General features: G+C 35.7%; 1 protein-coding gene across 1 annotated transcript in view; it reads left to right on the top strand.

Moving 5' to 3' along the window:
* The first annotated feature begins 4,255 nt into the window (after window positions 1–4,255).
* Window positions 4,256–20,563, top strand: part of LOC150088111 (sodium-coupled monocarboxylate transporter 1-like) — a 55,353-nt gene continuing 39,045 nt past the window's right edge. Inside the window, exons 1-3 of the mRNA XM_090370026.1 lie at window positions 4,256–4,609; window positions 17,059–17,124; window positions 20,423–20,474. Coding sequence (XP_090226152.1) covers window positions 4,256–4,609; window positions 17,059–17,124; window positions 20,423–20,474 — 472 coding nt within the window. The remainder of the gene's footprint in view (window positions 4,610–17,058; window positions 17,125–20,422; window positions 20,475–20,563) is intronic.

Genomic DNA, 20,563 nt, shown 5'->3' with positions numbered 1-20,563 from the left:
TTCCACATCCTCCGTTATTTGGTGGTGACGGGCTCGAACCCCGGTCTAATTAAGAAGCGTGTGCTACGCACTGCTGCTCCTTCCCACCTGGCTACGGAGGCGCCCTTCGCGTTTGTGGTTTTCAAAAAAAATTATTATTATTATTATTATTATTTTATTTATTATTATTTATTTTTTATTTTTGGCTGGTGCAGCAGAAACCTGTGGCTTCCTTGCACTATATGGCTAATATTAATTTCACTAATATACAAAACAAGATTTGTTTTTATTGTTGTTTTAGCGCAAAACGCTAAGGTTAAGAGGAATCAGTGGTTTGTTTCTGCAAATGGCGTGCGTTCTATGGTCTGTTTACCGGTATTGGATTAAAAAAAATGGGGGTTTGGATGCAACCTTTACTAGAAACTGACTAACTCGATGTGAAAAATATGCAATAAAAAAATGGAAACCAAGCTTTTTTCCATGACATGAAAAAAGTAAGATCGTAACCAACCATGGGGCCCACAAGATTATATATACGAAGTAATTCTAATGAAATCAGAAAAAGTGTCATTATTTGCACCTGTGCATTTACGTGAATTCGTCGATGTAGGAGTTAGACTTCTGATTGAGTCAACGTTCCCAAATTAGATTGTCCTTTGTTTTCACAGCGTATACCCTACAGTGGCAAGATTCAAAATGGTGTCGTGAATGGAAATTTTTTACTGAGATGAGAGCAAGTACACGTTTTTTTAATGCAGAAGGGTGGAGTCCATTAAAATTCATACTGGGGTGGATCCAAAAGTTTAAAATTTGAGTCCATAATCTAGAACATTCTTCTCAATCTGGCCACGTTAACCACGTTTTCACTTCGGAACAGCATTTCTTTTGTTAAAAGTGTTTCATTCGTGGAAGCTAGCTCACTAAACTAACGTTGGGAAAGGAACTCAACGTGATCATCAGATCTGTTGGTCATATTATCCAATAACGAGCTGGAATTCAGTAAAGATTGCAAGATGAATCTCTTGTCAACTTACAAATGAGCTGACTCATGTTATGTATTGCTAACTCGGTATGAGCCGAAGGTTAGGTTATATGAGATTAGGTGTATTATGCCAAAGAAAGGTTATGTAGTATCAATATGTTAAAAGATCCTCGCGTGAGAGTGTCTGTGCGCATTAGGCGTAAATGCAACCAAGCCTGTACATGTCAGTTCAATCCAGTGGTCGATTTTACCGTTTGCTAAACGAAACACCAGCGCTTCACGGAAATAAGCCATGTATCCTCGCTTGAGACTAACTAATTCAGCCACACTGAAAAAAATTTTGTAAAGTAAAACTTCTGAAGGAGTTTATTTCATAGAGCGTATATAGTGACTTTAGATATGATGGGTATATTACTTTCGGCCTGAAAGTAATCGAGCCAGTAAACTGTGTGCTTACTCACAAAGCCGAAGAAACTCCTAACCATGCAAACTTCAGGAAAGTGATTCTAACTGAATTTTGGGTAAATTTGACTCATTTTGAACAATTACATGAAAGACAAGCGTCAATAATTCTTTATACTACATATTCTTACGAACAATCTGAAACCTGCAAATGCGAACCGATTGTCGAGAGTTAATTTCAAAAGAGATTGTTTACAGTATGACAACGCCCATCCTCACAGTGCCAACGCAACTGTTGAAACCATTCCAGATTACGGTTTAAGTGCCATTAAACCCTCCTTATTCTCATGATTATCATCTCATTTGGTCAGGTCAAAGAGGAGTTTGAGAGAATGTACTTCTACCCTGTTACTCTCACAAAAAGATAAACAGGATAAAATGAAGACTGACACCAATGTCTAGGCTGATTTTAATTCTATATAAAGAGTTGTAATGAAGCCATCAGTTACCACTCCGAATAAAATATTTTAAGTAACAAAGAAGTTAGCCATGAAGTACTACTTTCAGATATTGAGGCCATGCCCAGAATGAATTTCCCGTGAATTTTCCTGTTTATTATAGAAAGAAATAACTGTTTATACACAAGGTCTTGAATATTTGACACCAATAAAAAATTTTGTTTCTTTTTTTTTTAATTTTTTCTTTCCATAACTGTCTCTTAATCATTTCCTTTCAAAGATTTTCTTAATGTTTTGGACAGGATGCACACTATTTTCAAAGGCAGTTTTTCTTTTAAAATATAAGCATGCTATCAGATTCAAAGAAAATTTAAGATTTTCGCAGGGAGTGAATATTTTTTTCTACATAGATTAAAATCCATTTAAAAAATATACCAAACTTTCCATTGTAAGCTCAAATTGATACTATGCGCTCGTATTCGTTTGTTTTAAAATTGGAATTTTTTCAAACACGTACATGACATTTCAAAATAATACCAACAGCACTAAAATATTGGATAAAGACAGCAAAATATTACATATAAAATTGAAGTTAGTTTCAGAATTGTGTAATACGGTCGAATTTGTTTCAGAAATGGTAATACCAGTCACACTAGTTTAGGTTAACAGTTTTGCGACTTATTACCTTCAAATGGGCCTTATTCTGGATAATCATAGAACTATAAAATTAAGCCCGCACTAACAGGCTAGCCATGCTAAGGAAACGATTAAGAAACTGTGCGTTATTCCATCTCCCTCCCAAATTTTCCTTAGCTAAGCTTCAACTATTGAGACTCATTAATGAACTAGTAAAATGCGTTATATCACCACATTAACAGAAAAGTATAATAGACATATGCTCCAGCATATAATGAACTATAGATTCCTGTACTTTAGAAAATTGCATGCATCATTATCAACAATTTATTAAATATAAAGTGTCAACACCTCTGGATGGCCATAGGCTAGTCTAGTGTCGACAAGAAATATGATGTACACATACAGTATATACTTACATGTCTTATATACAGATTTACAACTGCCACTCACAATTAATGAAATAAGGAGATATTTCAAATACGCAACAAGTAATTCAATATAGTTAAAATTATTTCTGTTATATAAAAATACTTTACAACGTTATTTTTTAATAAAGATTCTTGTTGAAACTTCTTGGGTTAAGGTGTATCAATTTATTCTTGCATGCCAATAAACTAAATAAATACATTAAGTGGCAAACTCTCAAAGTTCAAATAACAAGATTTTCTGTTATTCATTTTCATCTCTGCATCATCAACATAGTGGAGGGATCCACTATATCATGTAATTTAGCAAACATTGTTAAATTAGATGATATAGTGGATCCCTCTCTTCTTTTCTTTTGGTTTCCAGTATTTCAAAAGTATCTAATAATATTCTTCATGTTTATCCATCCACAGATCTATTTTTCATTTCTTTATTTCTTCCTTAAGATACTCTGTCCTCTCACTTTTCAGTTGACGCATTTTGATTCTCATTTTCACATATGTCCTCTACGTTGCATACTGGAGGTTGGAATTTGATAGCGAGGAATTTTATGATTATTTTAAGTTGAACTTTCAATTCTAGCGTTCCTTATTCAAAAAAGGATCTTAATCTGACGCTAAACTTCTCCACTTCCACAGTGTATGAGATGTTGAGCTACCTTCAATTCAAATGTGTATTTGTAATACATATTCCACTACTTCATTATATTTCTACTTCAAATTTCAAAACAAAACGCACAAAACTACTCTGATAAGGAGTAAATCATGAATGGAATGAATTGCGTAAGACTAAAGGAGAAAGTAATTACCCGGAGAGAACGAGGTGTCCATTATCGTGTAAAAATATCAATTATATACAAAGATAAGTGTTAGGTGTATTGAACTGAAACCTAAAATTGTAAGTCTTTTGCTTCCTTATTCTTAGTACACTCTCACATTTACATTAAATCCTAACACATTTGATGAGATTTCTCCCAGCATATGACACACATACAGAACACATCTAAACTATCACCTGTCCAATACCGCAATTCACTCCAGTGAAGGTCAGCGCGTTAACCAACCAAACCACTCTCATCTTTCATGACACAATTTTCGAGTTTCCTCCCTATTTACTTTATACCTGTTCAGAAAAACACTACTCTGTGCATTGCTGAACTCCGTTGTTTCGTTACGGTAGGCCTACTTTCATCACACGTGAAGCTGAATATTCTAAACGTGTCACGTTCGTTTCTTTGACCGTCACTTTCTACGCTATAGCCTGTGGTAAAATAACGAAGTCTTTAAATTCGTTTCTTTCTCATTGGTATCTTAATTAATATTTACTTGTTGTTCTACTACGGTTGTTTCTTTATTTTTTAGCCTTCGCCATGATCTCCAAAGATGATCTGATATCAAGATTCGAGGTTGCCGATTATGTGATTTTCGTAGGGATGCTAGCTGTATCCGCAGCCATAGGAATCTACTATGCTTGCACTGGCAACAAGCAGAACACGACCAAAGAATTCTTTATGGGAGGAAATTCAATGGGAATCTTCCCTGTGTCTATGTCCATTCTAGCAAGTTTCATGTCGGCAATTCCAATGCTGGGAATACCAGCGGAAACGTATCTCACAGGTACCCAATTTTGGATAGTTGTAATCGCCTACTGCTTTGTCTTTCCCTCAGTGGCTTACGTTTTCATGCCCGTCTTCTATGAGCTACACGTATCTAGCGTATATGAGGTAAGCACGAATTATGATTTATTCTTTCTGATTAAGAAGTCTGTATCTAAGCCTTTTCTCCTAAGCTAATGCATCTTATCAGAGAATAAATATATTAAATAGTTATTATTCATCTTTTCTTTCTGTATATGCTATAGGGTCGCATATATTGACCATTAAGCAGAAATAATACTATAAAATTACTTTTGTGTGTCCATCAGCGGCAGAACAAAAAAGCTCAGTTTCCCTTTTTATTCGTACTGGAAAGAGAAAAAGACAAGTATTTTATATATATAAGCGCCATTAACCATGTATGTACCGTTCCTTACTTAGGGCAACCACCCGACCTCGCTACCGGAGGACTTATTAGCAGAAATTGAATCTGTCTTACATCTGTGTACCATCCAGGTTACTTAAAAAGAGAAGCGTGATCATGTCGTTTCCTGTCACTTACAGGAGTAATAAACCCAAATCTAACGTACGCTAATCAGCTCTACACAACTGCAGCAATAGTTCATATTTCTATGATTTTCTTTTTTTAAGAAAAAATATTTAAAATGTATTACTAATATAGTAAACAACAGAGAATATAATAAATAGAGATAGCATCGCATAAAGCATTTTAAACCAATACCACAAAATAACAAATCCAACTTAGCGAATGCTTAGAGAGCAAACTCAAACTTTAAAAAAGCAATACTTTTAAGCATATAAACAACTATTATTTAAAATCATAGAAATCTCGTACTTAGCCAGTTATTCAAACAAATCAACAAACACAAACTTCTTAAAAACCTTCTTCAGTATCCAAAACTCTTTGAATAAAAAAGGCACCACAAATGGATGTATATTTGGTTCATATGAAATCTTCTTACGCGAGAATCTTGATCCTGGTTCTCCTAACCATAACCGAAAATTTGTACAGGATTGCATGAAATCTACTAGAAGTGAATAAAGCACTTATGCAGCGTCATTTATTAATTTACCACGGCCATCATCAGAGCTATGATTTTACAACTTGATTGTGACCTGCGCTGATCCAAAATAGTGCATGGATTTGATCAATTGCTTATTTTATTATTGTTATTATTGTCATTAAGCCCAAAATGAGGCGATAAACAAACGCATACCACATTAGACTTGTACGGTATTTTTATCGCCTACAGTTTTAGCTTAATCCTGAAAGCTATATGAAAATAAACTACCCACAAAACCCCCCTCCGAGAAAGCCACTGTCCAAATTACCTATAGAATTATTATTATAGCAAATTAGCTAGGGAATTATTTCACAAATTCTCTACAACAAATAATGTTGCTCCCATGTTATCTCAGCTATTGGTCTTGAACTAGAACTAAGTTCCATGAAAACAGCTAAAAATCTCACACCAATAAACAAAAAGAAAATAACGTACAGATTTCTGAGAAACTGACGTATGGGTTATAGTCACGCCTATCTTCAAGGAGAAATCCTTTTTCACGGCACTCGAAGTTACGCCCTTAGACTTACTATTATCACAAGAAATGCAATATTTGATCACCTCGAGTCTACAACATATACTGTTCCCCAACATATTGAGAAACCTCCTACCTAGGAAGTAATGTTCAGTTCAGTGATGGTGCCATTGAAAATTAGGATATGGTGAGCATGAACACCAAATTACAGGTGAATTCAACAGAATAGGAGAGGACCTAGAATTCGTGAGTTTCGATAGTACGTTGTCACATTGACAAATATATCTATTTGCCAGATATCAGAAACAGTGAGATGTCCAAGATCAGCTATTGGAAACAGCGCACACCAATTGAGGCGAGAAGGCAATGCGACCAGTCATTCAAAGCCAGGTAGACCACTCATTAATAACCCCCCAAACCCTGTCGATAGCTGAACCAAATAGTGAGGAAAAATCGAAAAGGCTCCCTTACTAAGCTAACTCGAGACAGTTGAAAGAACTGGAATCATTAAAAAAAAAAAAAAAAAAACTTCTTAACAGCTCATAAGTCGATGCTCTCTTCCATAATGCTTATTCAAGTACACGAACAGTGTAGAAGCGTTGGGCATTACCACAGTGGAGTGATGAGTCACACTACACAGTCCAAACATCAAATTAATGTATCTGGGTGCAGTGTTATCTTGGTCTATTGGTTGTTATAGATGAGACCATAAATGCAGCTGTCTATTATGACATCCTGAGCAATTCTGCCCTTCCTTCATTGTGGAAATCCTTTGGAGAGGGGCGTATTTGTATCAACATGTCAACGCTTCGTGTTACAAAGCAAGGTCACTATAAAAATAGTTTGAGGAAAATGTGGCGGACCTACAATTTCAAGCCAAGATACCAGATGTGAATCCAGCTTAACAGCTTTAGGATGTTTTGGATGAACAATTGAGAGCAAGCACAAAATGTAATAATACTTTCGAGTAGTCATGGACAAAAATCTATCTTTCCTACCGCATCTTGTCAACCTACATAAGAAGATGACAAACTACACTGCCCTAGTGGCCAGGGTAACCCGGCGAGACTGAGGTCTCAAAAAGCGCACCCTGGCACTCTTCTAAAAGGCAGTTTTCATCCCTGCCATCACTTACGCCTCCGGGGTGTGGTTAGAAAAGACGCAGACCGTCGTCAATCACCAAAAGCTAGAAACCATCCAGCGCTCTATCCCCCTAACAATAACAAGAGCTTGTCGCACAGTCTCAACCCATGCCCTGCAAGTCCTAGCAGGTGTACTAGCTGGATGGTTACTACCTTTAGACCTAGAAATTGTCCGCACACTCTATCAACTCTCCAAGGGAAAATCAGACACAAAATTAGACCTCACCTCTGATCCACTCAACAACAGGACTGCAGAAAAAAAGAGACTTATCACCCATTTAACGCAGGTCTGGCAGACTAGGTGGACGGAGTCTACAAAGGGGGCCATAACCAGAATTTTTTTTCCAGAAGTCCAAACAGTTTATCCCAAATGCCCGACATGGTTCTCCCCAGGCCTACAAATCACCTTCCTTCTCACAGGGCACGGTTCAATCCGTGCAAAACTGACTTATTTCCATATAACAGACAAACCTCTGTGTAACTGTAGATCTCAGGAAACCTGGGACCACCTTATGTACCACTGCCCGCTTTACGAAGATCTCCGACGCATTCTCATTACACAGATTCATTACCTTCCGCAGGATCAAGAAAACCATCTTCTGGAACACGAGCAACACTACCGCGCCTTTTCCAAGTTTGCCCAAGACCTTTCTGCCAGGAAACGACCTTTACCTCAACCGTAAATCTCCGCGGGAATAGTGCCATGCAACTCCTTCCTTGATTCGTCCCAGGAGTGACACAACCACCAGAACAGCTCAGATGCTGCCATTAGGCCTTTCCTAGCTATACTCCCTTGCGTGGTCCTTTGCCTCCACTCCCCGGGCGGGAGGGGAAGGTCACTCCTGGTCTCCTCGCCGCCTCTCTTTTCCCTCTGGTGGGGCATGGGCCTGCTCCACTGATTTGGGGGGATCATCTTCTCTATGGACCCCTTATCTCTGTCTTTTCCCCCCAGCCTTCAGTCTTCCCACCCCTCTCTCTTTAACTTATAATTACTAGTGTCCGAATCATCTCTAAATTGCTTGAGCCCTACACCCAAAAACTTAACATCAATTCGCATAAATAGTACTCCTTTTGGCTGACCCCTATCTATAACGGTTTTTTTTTTTCTTTTTTAGGTCCTAGCCACTGAAATCTCAGGAAACTAGGTGGCAGGACCTGCCAAAATAAATAACTCTAATACTGATGCACCTGGTCTGCCTCCACGGGGCGGAGTGTGGACAACGTTGGGTTCCATTAGGGATCCAGCGGCTAAATGACCAGAGGAACAACGGGACACTACACATGTAAAAAATCCATACACTTTTAAACCTCTGGCATTGGCAGTGTTCTGTTTCACACCCACAATGTATAGTACGCGGAGATGGGAGAAACCCCTGGTGCCGTTTGACACTAAACACACTCTACAAGATGTAATAGTTCAAGTAGAGCAAAACCATACGAAAGGAATGCAGCAATAAGTAACTTCCCTGGCTGAAAAATATCTCCCAGAGGATTATCACTATTCAAGCCCCATGAAGGGTGGTACTCTATATTAAATTTTTTTCCCTAGAAGATTTTTTTCATTTAGTGTCCAATACGTGTTAATAAATAATTTGTTCCCTTACAGTACTATCAGTATCTCCAAAAGACTTTATAGCGAGCTGCTATATAGAAGCAAGAATCTTAGAGCTCTTTGTATGTTTTTCTGTTATTTGGTTTTTAGGAGCATTAGCAACTAAGGCCATATTGCTCGGGGGATATGCGGTGGTCATTCCTGACCTTTCCGCATTCTCCGTATTTGGTGGTGACGGGCTCGAACCCGGTCAAATCAAAAAGCGTGTGCTACGCACTGCTGCTCCTTCCCACCTGGCTACGGAGGCGCCTGAATCTTAGAGCTCTCGCACATTCGAGGAACACTACTCTCAACAGAATTTATAAATGGATTGCATGCTTTGCCATGTAGTTATTTCTATAAAAGCATTGAATCGTTACTTTCTCAGCAATGACTTTGGTTTTAATAATTGGTACCTACATTTTCTGAATTTTCATATTTTACCTTCGCCTTCTCTTTAGGATGACACTTTACCAAGGAAATAATTTGAAAATTACAGATTATCAAATTACATTTTAACTAAAATAATTAAAGGAAATTTTTAAAAAGATTCTCCTTTTATTTTTCTAATATAGTACCACGCAGTGAAAATTAATGGAGCTAAAGAGAATATTACATAGGTTCAGAGGGTTACCAAAAGCACCTGTCTTGCGCAGAAAATCTTGACTGCTAAACGATGTCGTGAGAACTACTAAGGTCGTGAATGACTTTACAAAAACACCAACGGGTTAAGAAAAGGAAAACAATATATTCAATCTCCCCTTAATTGATCTAAAATCTTTCTCAATACTATCAAGCAAATTGATGGGATGGATAAATAAACGGGAAGTATGACGGTGTCTGTCCTATTATGATCCATCAACAAAGATGAGTACTAAGCGGAAATCACATATATCCATGCTGTGACATCCAGCCGCATTTTACTGCAGGAAATGTTCTATAATTTCAAAAAAACGAACAAAAGATTATGCCTAATCGGTGCTACTGCATTGAAATACGATCTATTTATGTTTAATTTTCAGCATAATATCAATAAAGATTTTCCACGTGCTCTGAATTATATATCTCTTTGACCTCGTTGATAACACGACCTAAATTCACGTTTTTCTTCGTTTCTGGAACTCAAACGACCCCGAGCATTTATGTGTACACCAACTTGTACTTTACCCTGACTTTTGCCACGTCAGTGCATGCCACAAAAGTCTACCCTTTACATGCATAATAGTAAATATCGCACGTAATAGTAACACAAAGAAACAAAAAAAAAATGAAAAAAAAAAAAAAAACAATCACATAAAAGTCAACGCAGTCAATGTACTTTTTTTCTTTCTTGTTCGAAATGTTCATGCAGTTATAGAGATAAAATCTGCTGACAATCGTTCAGTTTATACTCTACAAAACTATCCATTCAGATAAATAGGCACCTAAAGTATTTCTACGTTTAGAAGTAGGTTACATAAACTAATTACCTAACAAGACGTGAACTGCAAATTTATGAGATGAATTCATTAATATCAAACTCCTATGTCTGCAAATGCACTCGTAGTAAAATAAAAGCAAAATTCAGTTACTCTGATAAATGCACCTTATAATTTAGGTCAGAAATCTTTTGTAGTTGCCATATCTGTTCTACTATAAACTATGATATATTTTAGTTTCTTTTTTCTTTATTCGCAGTACGCAAAGGTATAGTGCCACAGCTGCTTCAAGATAGCTCAAGACTTGACAGATTTTGTATTTTCCGGAGTCCTTTGTGAAGTTATGTATAAAAAGTATGATAAGCGGCTTGACACAGGACTCTTATTCTAATAGTTGCGAAATCAGAGACTTAAGATTCTCCCCCTCCCTCCCCGTTAATTCATACCATAGAAATTAATTTTTAAAATTAAGCCTTCAAACGAGTCCAGGTTAGCTTGTCATAAAAAGGCTTCTGTAAAGCACCGTATTTTGAATCTCCTCCGTGGCTTAAGCAGAAATAAACCTGTACGAACTTGCAAACTCAAACGACTCGAACTTGCAAACATCTGCAATATTTAAAAATATATTTCTATTGGTACAATTAAGAAAGAAAAATTATATGGACATGACAAAGAGTTCCTCACAGGATAATGCTTCTGACTGATAAAAGTCGGAGATACTAACCGGTTGTCCTCCATTCTTAAATCTGCACGATCAGAGTGACTAGCAAGAAGCTAACGAAACAACTCTACTGAAGCGAACAAGTCTATTACCGGATAAAATACTTCGTAGTAGAAAAGACGCAATAAGTAATTTCAAAACTACTTATCTCTAATATAATAAAGAATTTTTCATTTAAATGAAATTATAAAAAGTATACACTGCGTAAAAATATGATTTTTTTTTCGTTTACTTTTCTTTTGTAATGATCAGGAATTTCTCTGATCAACGTCTAGCAAAAGTCTGCTCGCATATTAGGCTTATACAAATACCACTATGATCCGGAGACTAAAGATATGTCAAAACAGTGGAAGAACACCCCTTCAAAAAAAGGCAAAGACCACTCTATCTGCGAAGAAGACGATGTTGTCCGTGTTTTGGGACAGAAAAGGGGTTATCCTGACAGATTACCTACCTCGTGGTTCCACACTTACCGAAGAATACTACAGAAAACTTTTGAAAAAGTTACGCGATGCTTTGAAGGTGAAAAGGCGTCCATCTTCTGTCAGACAATGCACCGGCTCACACGGCCGTTGACAGCACCAACTTTGTTGCACAGTGCGGCTTCGAACTACTGCAGCACCCATTCTATTCTCCTGACCTAGCACCGTCAAACTTCTTGTTTCGAGAAATGAAGAAACGATTGCGTGGACTCCGCTTTGATTCGTCTCAGAAGTCATCAATGAAGTGGAATCGTGGTTTTACAAAAAGTGCGGACCTCTATGATCAAGGCATTAAACAACTGATCCATAGATGGGAGAAATGTATTACTATATATGGAGAATACATAGAAAAGGATTAAAGTTCCTGTGACGTTTCACCTTTTTAGGGGCCATTATTTCTAGGTAAGAGTACGAACTTTTTGGTACTCCCTCGTACTTATAATTCCGATTGATGTTTGCTTTATAAATCCGTCTAGTATGCTGGGAACAGGCGGAGATAGAATAATCTAATCTAGAAACCGCAACAATATTAGAAACTCCCAACTCCAGAAAGCCTCCATCAACAATCTATGTAGCATGAACAGACAAACCAAAATCGAAGTACGTGAAACCTAAAATAAGATATCTTGTGAACCGAGAGTTCTAATTTAAAAAAATAATAAAAAAAAACGGGCTACATATTCAAAAGTGTTCAGAAATTCACTAAGCCAACCATATATGTATTGAAAAATTTTTTTTTCATTGTTGTTCACTGTAATAGGTGCGAATTATTTGTGAATTAAACATGTAGTTGGTCAGTGTAATGCGAGGATATGAAATTCAGGCTGCTTTGTGGCGCCACGTAAAAAAGTTGAGATACTGGAAAGCACCCCCACACTACTATGTTTCAGAGTAAATAAGTTCCAGGGAAACTAAGACCATGAGGCGTCGGCACGTAGTGTCTGTAAACTGTGTGTATGCTATGATCGATTTGTTTGTATTACGTGACGCAACCCTCACCCGAGATTGACCAAATCAGAAATGTGGTGGGGGGAGTGAAATACAAATTCTTCGATTGGATTTGGTTGCAAGCTACCGTTGCGCTAATGGCGACGACTCAACTTTTAATAAAATCAAGCCAACGAATAGATGTGAAGATCTAACAATATCATGAATCTACGAGAACAGCTTCAGTTTCGCGTCCCGAACGTCACCACCAGCCCCCCCCAAGATGGCTTGCATTCTGCATCCAAAACCAGCAGCGGAAAATTAAGCCGGCTTATTAGAACTTCTTAAATAGACTCTTGATTTTTTAAGGAGTCCTTAAAGAAGTTAGATCGTATGTATAGCTAAGCTATACATACGATCTAACTTCTTAAATACTAAACGAAAAATTAACTATATTAGTGAAAGGCTTCTAAATACAGTAGTATAATCGTAAATATTGTTATCTCTGTGTAAGAACTCCAGGTCTCTTTTCAGTTAAATTTTTTTATTTATTTTTCTCTCTATTCTAAGATGTTTTACTGAAAAAAAAATTTTTTTTTATCAAATGCAGTGCCATTTTATAATGCTAAAATCTAAATCCTGTCCCATTTCATACTAACTGTTAAGTCTGCGTAGAACAGTTAAATAAAAATAAAATAACAAACAGCAGTAATAATAAAAACACATCTTTAGTCACTTTAAACCGTGGAGTAAATAACGTGCTATGAAATTTTGTATCTTCGGTGTTCCGCACATCGCATTGGAATGTTGCTTTCCTCAAGGTTCTTCCTGTTAGCTAATTGTTTAGCGAATTTGGCATTTAAGAAAGAAAATGCTTATGCCAGGTTATCGACCCGAAGCAAAAAACGTATAATCAGGAGTTACAGTAGATAACCTTCGAACTGCAAATTTGTTGCAATTAAGTATTATGAATCAGCTGATAACAAAAAGGGAAAAAAATACATGGACACAGTAAATAGCGTGCTATTGCGAAAATAACGATCGAGCGAAGAATGACTCAGGCTAACGGTTGCAAACCGTTAATAAGTTGTCATTAAAACATATGTAGAAATAAAAAAAAAAAAAAAAAAAAAAAAGGCGTGTATATAAATATGATAAAGTATTAAAGCAACATTTGCCCAACAAATGCACAATTATCTTTGCTGATAGAGCTCTTTATACACACACACACACACACAGACAGACAGACAGACAGAGAGAGAGAGAGAGAGAGAGAGAGAGAGAGAGAGAGAGAGAGAGAGAGAGAGAGAGAGATTAAACAGTCGCTTCTTGCCATATTTGATGATGACCATATCATTTCCAGGAATTTTGTTCTCTCTCTCTCACACATACAGCCTTTTAATTTGTGTTATGGAGGAGATATACATATATTAGTTAAGACACTGAAGTAATTTGCAACCTTCAAATAGGTTTGTACAAATGGCTTATTTTCTTTCAATACATAATTACTGAATGCGTAGTTAGAGTCATTAAATTATCAGCAACAAGCAGAGCTCCTTCAAGTATGACTTTGGATAGGTTACAAGGATATCAGAAAAGCCGTTTTGTTTTAATGCAGCAAAATAGAAGATCTTACACTTGGGTAATAGCAACCTCAAAATAACTTATCCACTTGGTGGGGATGGATTAAAAACAGCACAGGAAGAAATGGATTTGGGAGTTACGATACGGTAGAACATGAAGTTCTCCCACTAGTATGGAAACTGCGCCTAAAGAAAGATGTATAGTTTCTTGAAACTGTCCAAAAGCGGAAAACCCGCTTGGTAAGGTCGACAAAAGGTCACCCGCATGAGGAAAGACTTCGAATATGTGGACAAGTGAGCTCGGCAATCGGGCACCTTAGAGAGCAGCCGACCGACGTCGATAAGGCGATAGCAAAACGAATGAAGGCCAAAATTTATTATATATGATTCCAGAACTACGTAATAAATTCAAATTGTGGGTTAGGAGATTTCTACTGGATTGCATGAAATTTTCATTTAGCAAGCCAGTTGTTAGTCATTGGAATAAGTTACTTCCGTGGATAGTTGAGGCTGACAACCAGTGTTGCCATTTTAGCGGTTTTCCCGCTAGATTTAGCGGAATTGCTTCAGGTTTAGCGGATTAAAATATGAAATAGCGGATAGCGGATTTTTTAGCGGGAAGAGTATAAATGTTTAGCATTTTATATATTTTGGCAATGTAACATTTAAATTAAGAAATATTTATTTAACAAATATTAAATTAATTGTTCAAGTAATTATTTAATTAACAATAAAAATATTTCATAATTGAAATGTTTTATCGATATACATCGTAAACATAGTAAGGATATCATATTTCATAGTTTTTTTTTATAAAGCGAAGAATCGGTTTTATATTATTCTGGAATTTCCCTGAGGAGAACCCCAACAATTTTACGTAGTTACGCCCGCGGTCAAACGACCTGACCGTTGGGTCATAGCTTTAATTGTTGAATCAAATCTAAAAATGTGGGAAAAATTCTAATGACGCCTTTTTTGAAACCGCGAAGAAATGGCATTGAATAATTTTTATTCGTCGTATTTGATTGGCTTCCAAGAAATGCGATCCCAATTACCGACATAACATTAAAAGTCATTTAAAAACTTTCAAACATATTAAGTCAGTAGAAGAACCATTTTCACCTAATAGATCAGGCAACCAATCTAAATTAAATTTTCCCACCAAGAATTTACAAACAGTGGAAGCTGAAGCAAAGTTAAGTTTGTTTGTTGTGCTCACTCGTCAATACTGGCAATAGACCACCTTGGTGAATTATGTAAGAATGCATTCCAAGATCAAACAGCCAAAACTTTAAAAATTCATCGAACAAAATGCAACGGCGTTATAAAATATATCCTACACCCCCACTTTCAGAAAGATTTATTATAGTCAGTGCTCAATGGCTTTTCAAATTATAGTTCGTTACTAGATGAATCAAACGATATTAGTGTAACAAAACTATTAGGTATTGCAATTGTGTATTATGATGAGCAATTCGATAAAAGAGTTTCTACATTCTTGGCTCTTGTAGAATTAGATCAATGTAACGCTGAAAATATTTCAAATTCAATTAAAATAACGCTGGAAAATTTTAAACTTCCTTTAAATAAATTTTCTGTTTATACTCCGGGACGACCAAACGGTCAGAGGAGTTTACAAGATACACAGAATACAAGAAACAGTACCGTATTCAGCAGTCACGGGCTTGAACCCCGGTCACTCAAGGTACGTGTACTTATGCACCCGCGCGCCTGACCACTAGGCTACGGCATCAGAGCCAGTCTATTTTCAGTATCATTTAATCTACCTTCCATAATTACAATATACCAAAAATAATATGAAGAATTAGCTGAAACGATTTAAACCAGAATTTAAATAATTTGTGGGCATTGGGACAGATAATGCTAGCGTTATGATTGGAGTTAATAACAGCGTTTATACACATTTGAAGTCCGATGTACCGAAATTGATATTAATTAAATGCGTATGTCATTCTTTGCAATTAGCAGTATCTCATGCAACCCGCGAAACATTCCCTAGAAGTCTAGAATTCATGATCGCTGAAACTTATAATTGGTTTAGTAAATCCACTAGCTGACAAAATCAATTCAAATATTTATACAGTGCCATAAACGATGGTACAGATCCGAAAAAGATAGTTCATTCGTGTCAAACAAGGTGATTATCCATTGAAGTTGCTATAACAAGAATTTTAGAACAGTATATTGAAATAAAAGCCCATTTTGAAATAACTCGTTTGACTGACAAACGTTATACTGCACAACTTCTTTATTCAATGTTCAAAGATGAAAGTAATTTAGCGTATATTTTATTTTTAAAACCTATCTTATCTGAAGTACAAAGAGTAGACAAATCTTTTGAATCAAATTGAAAAAAAATGAGCAACAGTATATAAACATTACTCTTGTTAAATGGGAAAACATCAACAATACAATGAAGTTTTGGTGAGAAGTTTAGAAATATCCAGATGCAAGCGGTGAAAATCCATTTAAAGAAATTAGCCAATTTGCATTGGGTATTTTAATTTTGCCATTATCCAATGCAGATGTGGAAAGAATATTCAGCAACTTAAATCTAGTAAAAAACAAAACACGCAACAGAATGAGTGTTGGCATGGTTAATGCAATCTTATCAGTACGATATGGGCTCAAAAGAGTTGAAAAGTGTTGTAAAAATTGTTTTACCTGAAGAAGTGCTTCGCAAAATAGGTACACAAGAAGCATATGATGAGGAGATATTGAATTTCGAAATTAATTTAGATTTTTAGATATTGATTTTATATTAAAAACAGAAAATAAATAACTATTTATATATACTATTTGTTTGTTTGTTTTTATTCACTACAAAGTACAAACAAATGAAAATTTTAAAAATTTGGCGGGTTAAGTGTTAAAAATAGCGGATTTTGAGTATGTGGCTAGCGGGAAATATTATTAAGAGTTGGCAACACTGCTGACAACTCGGGGAAATTCAAAGATCACATGGACTTGAGGAGGGAAACACAAATTGTTTTCCTTTTTATATATTTATTTTCATGTTTATTTTTTATTATATATATATATATATTTTTTTTTTTTTCTGGTCAATGTTACAAAAGCCTCTGGTGTCCTTTGCCATACTAATACTCAGAACATCTATACTTTGCTTTTACAGTACCTCGAACGAAGATTCAGCAGATTCGTACGTACTGTTGGCTCCACCATTTTCTCTATCCAAATGGTGAGTACAAATTATTATGTAGAGCAGGGGTGGCCAAGAAGTCGATCGCGGCTTTAATTTTGTTCGATCAGGACGAATTTTAAATTATATAAAAAATATATTAGTCAAAATCTAAATGTTATTATTATTATGCGCCCCGCTTATTACAAATCCGTTGAACTACGTGACTGTCCATATGATCTTTGTACATAAATGTTGCATCATCATTTAAATTACCACTACTGTCGCCGCGCTGCCGTCTACGCTTGTCTAGTGAAAATTCACGCAGTTTCGTTGTGGAGAGCATAGTCATAGTGTATGCGCCGAATTCTTATTTAGCTTACTAAATTAACCCCAGGGACTCACATCTGGTGAGTATGGGCTTGGCACACCAGAGTCCTGAGCTATATATCATCATTCTTCTCTTTCTTGGTGATTTCCTTCTACTTTTGACTCTCTCTCTCTCTGGGTAACTCTGGAATTTTTTTTTTTTTTTTTTTGGCTGGTGCAGCATAAGCCTCAGGCTTCCGTGCACCATGTAACTAATAATAATAATTAACATTAATAACTGGGCAGTACTTGTACGTTAATTTAATACCCTTTGATTTAAAATAAATACTACGAAAAAGAGTGAAACGTATCATTTTCCCCAAGAAAGGGAACTAGAATACTTTTTACAATGATAAAAGAAAAATCTTGTTGTTTGATTTGCAATGCTTCCGTGGCCATACCCAAAAAAAGGAAATTTAGAAATGCACTTAAACGTACTCCATGGTAAATACTAATCGAATTTTCCGCCTAATCATGACCTTAGAAAAAATAAATGAAAATAACTTAAATCCAGATTATTCGCACAACAAAATTTCTTCATGACACCTAATTTACAATCTAAAGCAGTAACTGTTGCATCATTTAAAGTGAATCATCTTCTTGCAAAAAAATGCAAACCATTTTCTGATGGTTAAGTTGTCAAAGACGTATTTTTAGAAATAACAAATTCTCTTCTTGAAAGTTTTAAGAACAAAAATGAAATTAAAAGTGCTCTTCAAGATCTTAAATTATCTCGAAATACTGTGATGCAGCGAAAAAAATGAGTATAAATGTAAGCGAACAATGACGTGCTGATATTGCTAATTGTGTGTCCTTTTCTTTACAACTGGATGAATCTACAGACGTCAGTGATACAGCTCAATTGCTCGTTTTTATTTGTCTGGATTTCGATGATTCTGCCACTAGAGAAGAACTGCTGGGTATGGTTTCGTTAAAAGAAAAAAAACACTAGAGGTCTTGATATATTTAACGAATTCAAAAATGTTAATGAAAAAAAATTAAGTTACCACTATTTAAGCTCGTATCAGTAACAACAGATGGAGCTAAAGCAATGACGGAGCATCTTAACGGATTCATTGCATTGTGCCAAAAGATGATGAATTCTCAGATTTGAGTTACCACTGTATTATATTTTGCTTGAGGAGGTTTCCATCCTGCAGTGGGTTGATAATGGCTGCAGTTTACCTTTTTTTTTTCACAGACTTGCATACAGAAGATTCTTGACTGTTGGCCTTATCACAGTATATCCCCGATTTCGAAGGCTTGGCAGATGACATGACACAAACTTCACATAAATGCAATATTTAAATACGTATGAATTTAAAATAAGAATTATGAATTGTATTTAATTTTAAAATTTAAAAACAACATTTTTCAATATGTGTTGATTAACTTTATTAACCATGTGCAATGAAATTCTTGAGATGGTAGATCGCGTCACAATTTAAAGAAAAAAAAGTAGATCGCATCACAAATTAAGTTGGCCACCCCTGATGTAGAGAATACATTAAACATATTCGTATGTACATTACACTGAATAGAGTTAGTCATTCTTGTTATACCTACAAAGGCTTATTTCCCTATAAATGCAAAAATCGCGCTTTGGGCCTCAAAGATTTAGAAGGCTACACCAATTACAAAAAAAAAAATTAATAAAGCATTTTTTAAAAAAAAATCTTTTATACGCATAATGTGAAATAACAAGAAGAGATGGAATTGCAGTTGCATTGCTATTCTTCGTTTGAATTGGCTACAACTTTGTTTGGCATTGTTTCTATGGGAAAATACGTTTAGAACAATCAACTTTTAAGTAGCGAACTTTTGAGACAGAAGTTATTCTTGATTTATACTACGTCAAATGTAATAAAATTGTCATAAACAAACTAAAATAAAATTTATCAGATTCAGGGATAAAAGTAATTTCATAGTGCATTACTTCAACTACTAGTTGAAAGAATTTCCCAGGAGAGTCAGTGAATTTTTCTTTTAAGGAAGAGTTGTTGTTGTTATTTGGTTTTTAGGAGAATTAGCAACTAAGGCCATATTGCTCCGGGGATAAGTGGTGGTCATTCCCTGACCTTTCCGCATCCTCCGTATTTGGTGGTCACGGGCTCGAACCCCGGTCTAATCAAGAAGCGTGTGCTATGCACTGCTGCTCCTGCCCACCTGGCTACGGAGGCGCCTTAAGGAAGAGAAACCGAGGTGCAAAATACAGGAATAGCGAGTAACAAGTTGATCTGGGGATGCGCAACTCCTAAAAAGGTTTAATCACTCGAGATGCGTGAAATATACTTCCACAAATGCTTTTATCCTTATTATAAATTTAATTCTGGCAAAAGAACAATAAAAATAATAATTCAGCCACAATGGCTCTTTCTATTCCTTACTCCCACGCTTTTAGTTCACTTCGCGGGATCCCTGTGAAGTGCGGGCCCTTACCCAAATTCCGCCATTGTCTAAATGTAAATAAACCATTCATTAGAAACCAAAAAGCACTATTTAATGATATAGTAAAAAATATTATTAGAGATATTATTCATACATATCGTGATTCGTAGAACACTAATATAACTAACTCAAGATATCTATTATTATTATTATTACATTATTATTAAATCACATAATAATACAAATTACTGTTTGCAGTGTGAAAAATATTTAAGTTATCTGATGGCCGCGTTTGAAATAGAAAAATTAGTATTCCAATATTTCATTAACACTTTTTTTTAATACTTGACTAAGTTATGTAACATAACTTTGCAAATTCTCCACAGTTATACTTATGTGAATAATAATTGTGATAATAATCTAAACATGTAATAATACGCAAAGCCATATCATTACGGTATTTTATATTGTATTTTTAGTTTTTTTTTTTTTTAATTTATAAAAATACGAAACTCACTAGCAATGAAACTAATATGATTCTTTTCTTCCTTTTTTTTTAATGCTAAAGATGCTATAATCCTTTCTTCTGGTATCTTTTCAGGTGATGTATATGGCTATCGTAATGTACGCTCCCTCGTTAGCTTTATCTCAAGGTAAGATAAAAGTATATTTTCGATGTGAAGAAAGACTGTGGATTACGGTATTCTGTTTTGCAACCCGTTATACGTATAAATATGCACTA

The sequence above is a fragment of the Mastigoproctus giganteus genome, chromosome 3 (genome assembly GCF_048544385.1).
Source record: "Mastigoproctus giganteus isolate SK-2022 chromosome 3, ASM4854438v1, whole genome shotgun sequence".
NCBI lineage: Eukaryota > Metazoa > Arthropoda > Arachnida > Uropygi > Thelyphonidae > Mastigoproctus > Mastigoproctus giganteus.
The sequence above is the reverse complement of the archived record's forward strand: the minus strand, read 5'-3'. Positions and strand labels throughout refer to the sequence as shown.